Genomic DNA, 4,855 nt, shown 5'->3' with positions numbered 1-4,855 from the left:
CTGCCCCTGCCCCTGCCGCGGGGCTCCCCGCCCTGCTCCTCCGCTGCCGCCTTCTTTCTCTCTCTCTCTTTTTTTGAGTTTTTTTCATCAGAAAAAGTGATTCACTCGGCGAAGAGAGCAGACGCGGAAAATGTGACACCGTCTCCGCGCACAGAGCGGTGGCCGTTGGGTGAAAAACGTAACGAGGGCGCGGGGGGATGAAATCATGGCCCCACACTGCCCCGAGCCACTCCGGCAGCTCCCGCTCCAGTCCGGCCGCGCGAGCCCGTGGGGGAGCCTGCGGGGACGGAGGAACGGCGCTGGCYGGCGGCACTGACCTCGCAGCGCGTGCGGCTGCCCGTCAGCCTGGAGCGCACGGGGACGTCTCCGCAGCTGGCCGGGCCACCGCAAGCCCTGCGCGGCTTACGGGTTGCTGCAGCGTGGCCACTGGACAGCCAGGCTGGCATTAGGCTTTGCTGGTGCCTCCTGCACGCTCGTGTTGCTGGCGGGCAAGGGGAAGGAGAGCGCGCGGCTGCCGCCCTACCTTGGGTGAGGCGCGTGGGCCGCTGCACCGGCACACCGTCGATGGCGCAGGTGTTGCCGCAGGGGTGCAGGGTGAGCGTGCCGCGCGTGTTCTCGATGTAGCAGTGCTCGGGCGCCAGCCCGGGGCCCTGCAGAATGATGTCCCTTGCTGCTGAGCCGATCGTGGTCCTCCCTAGGAGGAGAAGGAGCTGCTGAACGCCGGCACTGCGCACTGCGGCCCAGTGCCCAGGTTCCCGCGCCCGGCAGACGGTGCAGTGCTGCACCAGGACCCTTCCTGCTGGCCGCGCAGCCTCTGCGGGCCAGGCTGGGCCCTGGCCCTCTKCCACGGGGCTGGGGGACACTCACCTTCCTCCAGCGGCAGGAGTGTGATGGCCGTGCTGAGGCGTCCGCTGCCCAGACTCACCAAGTGCGGCTTCTCCGTCTGCACCTTCAGCCCCTTGCCTGTGTCGATGAGGTCCAGCGGGCTGTTCTGCAGGGGCAAAGTGACCGGTTGGGCCGGGAACGGGTGTGGGGTGGGGGCCTGGCCCTGAGCACGCGACGGCTGGGTGTGCAGAGAGGGCTGAGCCACCAGGTCTGCTCCTGCCTGGCACCCTGCACGGAGCTGGCAGCCCTGGGCTCTGCAGGGCGGTTCCGGGGCCGGGCGCCGCAGCCGGGCAGCGCCCGGCTCCCCCAGGGGCCCGTGTGCACGCGGTGATGCCAGAGGCAGCCAAAGCTGCTGCTGTTCCTGCTCTGTGCACAGCAACAGGTCATAAATATTTACGGRCTCCTTCTCCTTCAGTGCTGCAGAGCAGAAGCAGGGAGGAGGCTCCCAGCACCACAGCTGCAGTTGCCCCCCCACGCCACTGTGGCCCCGGCCTGGCTCAGCCCCAGGCAGCCCAGGCAGCACACGCAGGGATTTGCAGGCCCAGGTGCACGTGCRCTGCCTGTGCGCCGATCAGGGACTCAGGCTGTGTCTAACAGGATCCACGCTGCCAGCCGCTTAGCTCGATTGGCTTTGCAGCCGATYCCCTAAGAGGATTGGGCCGACTGGAGGCCGAGGGCAGCGGCGCCCGCCTTGGCGGCCGAGCAGAGGTGGCTCTGGGCAGCAGGAGCTCTGCGTGGCCTTCGCGCTCCCACCACCCGGGAGCTCGTGCCCAGCGCTGGCACCAGCGCTGCTGGGGCAGCACGGCACATGCACCCACCTGGATGATGGTCTGGACCCCGCGGGCCAGGCTGGCGGTGCCGCGGCTCGATGCCTCCATGGTGCCCACGCCTGGTGCTCTCTAGCAGTGGCGGCTGCTGCGGGGAGAGGGATGTCAAGGGGCTGTGGCGGGGGCCGCGTGCGGGGGCCACGCTCAGCCGAAGGCCTCGCAGAGTGCACAGGCACCGGCACCCCAGCTGCAGAAGCCCTGCAGAGCAGGGCGTTCGCACCCCATCGCCCTGCCGGCTCGGCTGTGCCGTGGCAGGGCAGGCGATGCTGAGCGGCACGCCTGCCTGCTGCGCGTGCGTCCTGAGAGCGCTCACCGCCTGAGCACYGGGCTCGCGGACCCTGCCCTGCACAGCGTCCGGCTTGGGCTCCCCAGGCTGCCCCGGGCACCACAAGGGCTGCCGGGCGAGYGGTGCACAGGAGCCCCCAGCCGTGCCCCCCGCCGCGGGCAGCACCACTGCTCCCTCTCTCCACGGTGTACATAAGTGGCTTGGGCACGAACCCGTCCCGCGAGCCTGCGATCGCCCGCACCCCACGCTCAGACCACTTGTTGCGCCTCGGCGGCTCAGGACGCGCCAGGGTTACTAATTTTACCGTCTGCGTCTGCTGCCTGCTCCCTCCCTTCCGCTGGGCTTGTTCGGCGCTTAACCCTTCCCTGGCTGCCAGGCCAGGGTGGCTGCGGCCCCGCTGCCGGCCAGCATCACCCGCCAGCTGCCGGGTAGCGGGCTGCCGCGGGCGCCCAGGCACCCACGTCCCGGGGGGAGCAGTGCCCCATGCTGCATGCTGGGGACGCCAGCCAGAGCTCAGCACTGTGCCGGCGGCCCCAGTGCGGCGTGCAGCGCGCGTGGGGCCAGGCTGCCTGCCCGCTCCGCCGCACCGGGACGGCTGAGCACCGCCAGCCGGCAGCGGGGGCGAGCAGGCCACTATTACACACTGCGGAAAAAATGAAACGCTGGAAAACAGCGGGGCCGGGGGCAGGGGCTGGGAGGAGCCTGGACCGTCCCGCTCCGTGGCAGTAGCGCTGGCCACACCGGTCCCACAGCCAGCAGTGGCCGTGCAGAGCGGGATGGACACATCGCGGGCTCCCCAGCTACGCGCGCAGGACCCCCAGCTTGCCCTTACCTGCCCCGTGGCAGTCGCACTCACCCCGGCGTAGGGCCCCGCGCGGCCCCTCGGCAGCAGGAATGCTGTGCGGCCCCGGCAGTGCCCCACCTCCGTGCCGGACAAGGCTGCCTTTCTTCTCACCCTGCAGCCAGCAGAACACCCCGCTTGTTCCACCCGGGCAGAGGCAGCGGCAGCAAATGCCAAGGGGCCGGGCTCAGCTGCCACAAAGCGGCAAAGAGCCCCCGCGCCGCCCCGGGGCTCGCCGCTCCCACCGGGCACCCTCCTGTGGGGCTCCACGCCGTGCTGCGGAGCGGAGCAGCAGGAGGAGGAGGAGGAGGAGGAGGAACAAGAGGGCCTTTCTTCTCCCCGGCAGTGAGGCCTCACCTGGGGGCCGCGAGGCGTTCGCTCCCGCTGCTCCCCAGACAACCCCCCGAGGCCAACACGCACTGCTGCCCGCCGGTGCCCTGAGCGCCCCACCACTGCTGCTGCGGGGGCYGGGAGCCGCGCGTGCGTCGAGCAGGGTTTCCCAGGAGCCAGCCTGCACAACGGCCGGATTTCCCATGGCTCGGTGGCAGTCCCGGAGCAGAGCAGCTGCCCCCGGCATCCTGCAGTGTTCCTCAGTGTGGGGGGAGCCCCTGGCACCCTGCGGGGGGCAGCCAGCCTTGGCCATGTTGCTGGCACTGTAAATCCTCTCCCCACGGTGCTGAGGAATCCTGGTTGCACCCGCCAATCCCGGCGCCCCAGGATGCACTCCCACCCGGCCGCCAGCACCAGCCCCGGGGCCACGGTGCAGGACGCGGTTGGTGACCCTCGGCTCCCGCTGCCTACCCAGACTGCCAGCTAGCTTTCTGCTCCCCAGCGAGGGGTGAGGATGATCCCCACCCGCTCCAAAACAGCCATCACTCTTTTAGTCCCAGTTTCTGGCCATTCTGCAAATACCAGCTCACGGGGGCTCATGCAAACCTGCAGCTCCTGCACACTCTGCAGCAGCCTGTTGCTGCTGGCTGCGTCCCYGCACACACTGAAACATGGCCATGGCTGTGGACCACCACGCAGCAAACCCACACGCAGCAGGGTTTCTGAGAAAGCACTGCGGCCAGCGGGAYGTCACTCCTGCTCGCCCTGGCGCCCAGCTGGGCCTGGGACCCGTGGCAGCACGGCAGCCGCTCCCAAGCCCCATYACGGGTGCGGGCCAGTCCCACGGCCCCACTCGTGGCAGCTGGGAGTGGGTGGCCCCACACAGCTGTTCCACCAGCCCTGAGCAGCTGGGCGGTGTCTTGGGCCAGAGGCAGCCAGTGCAGGCCAAGGAATTCCTCAGGCTTCCGGCGGCGGCTGGGGGGACAGCGGCGAGGACGCATCAGGAAGCTTGGAGTAAACAAGCTCTGCTCCGGGCGAGGATGGTTCCCAGCAGCTGTGCGGGGCTGCCCCGGCTGGGCGTCGTGGGGCCGATGCCCCACCGCGGGGCCGGTGCAGCTCAGCCCAGCCCTGCGCGTGCCCATGCGCCACAGCACAGGAGGGGCTCAGGGCTGGCRAGCCCCAGCAGCCTCCCACGCAGTAGCCTGCTGGTCTCCAGGGCCCTCTCTGCCCCGAGTGACAGACGCGCCAGCACCAGGGGCAGCCGGGTCACGTCTGCGCTCCGGAAGCCCCAGGCCACCCTGCATCCCCAAAGCGTTTTGCAACAGCGGATGTCCGTGGCCAGGGGCAGTTTCCTGGGCTCGGTCTTGCCCCTGGCCCCGCCGGCAGGCGCCCCGTGCCCAGGCACCCGTGGACACCGGTCACGACGGCCACAGCACACAGGGCTGAGCGCAGCTGCTCCCGCTCCTCTGCTCTCTCCCGCACCTCCCTCGGCCTCCCCGGCAAGCGGTGTCACCCCAGCACAGGAGGTCCCAGGCAGAGCCCAGCTCCCAGGGCCCCGGCGCCGTGCGCGCTGCTCTGCCGTGGGAACGCGACCCCCAGGGCCGCGACGGGGCGGCCGCTCCCGCGGCGCCGCGTCCTGCCCCGCCGCCTCCACGGCCCCGTCCGCGGCACCCCCGGGCGCCCCGC

At 70.6% G+C, this 4,855-nt stretch overlaps 1 protein-coding gene across 1 annotated transcript in view; it reads right to left on the bottom strand.

The window, feature by feature from the left end:
• PHLDB1 (pleckstrin homology like domain family B member 1) overlaps window positions 1-2,996 on the bottom strand; it is a 22,479-nt gene extending 19,483 nt beyond the window's left edge. The window contains exons 1-4 of the mRNA XM_085303167.1: window positions 2,855-2,996; window positions 1,704-1,800; window positions 868-991; window positions 524-694 (exon numbers count right to left, since the gene is read on the bottom strand). Coding sequence (XP_085159293.1) covers window positions 524-694; window positions 868-991; window positions 1,704-1,763 — 355 coding nt within the window. The 5' untranslated portion in view covers window positions 1,764-1,800; window positions 2,855-2,996. The remainder of the gene's footprint in view (window positions 1-523; window positions 695-867; window positions 992-1,703; window positions 1,801-2,854) is intronic.
• Window positions 2,997-4,855: the final 1,859 nt, after the last annotated feature.

This window comes from Rhea americana, unplaced genomic scaffold (genome assembly GCF_003343005.1).
Source record: "Rhea americana isolate MKP2758 unplaced genomic scaffold, rheAme1 scaffold_197, whole genome shotgun sequence".
NCBI classification, from domain to species: Eukaryota; Metazoa; Chordata; class Aves; order Rheiformes; family Rheidae; genus Rhea; species Rhea americana.
This window is presented reverse-complemented; position numbering and strand designations above follow the sequence as displayed.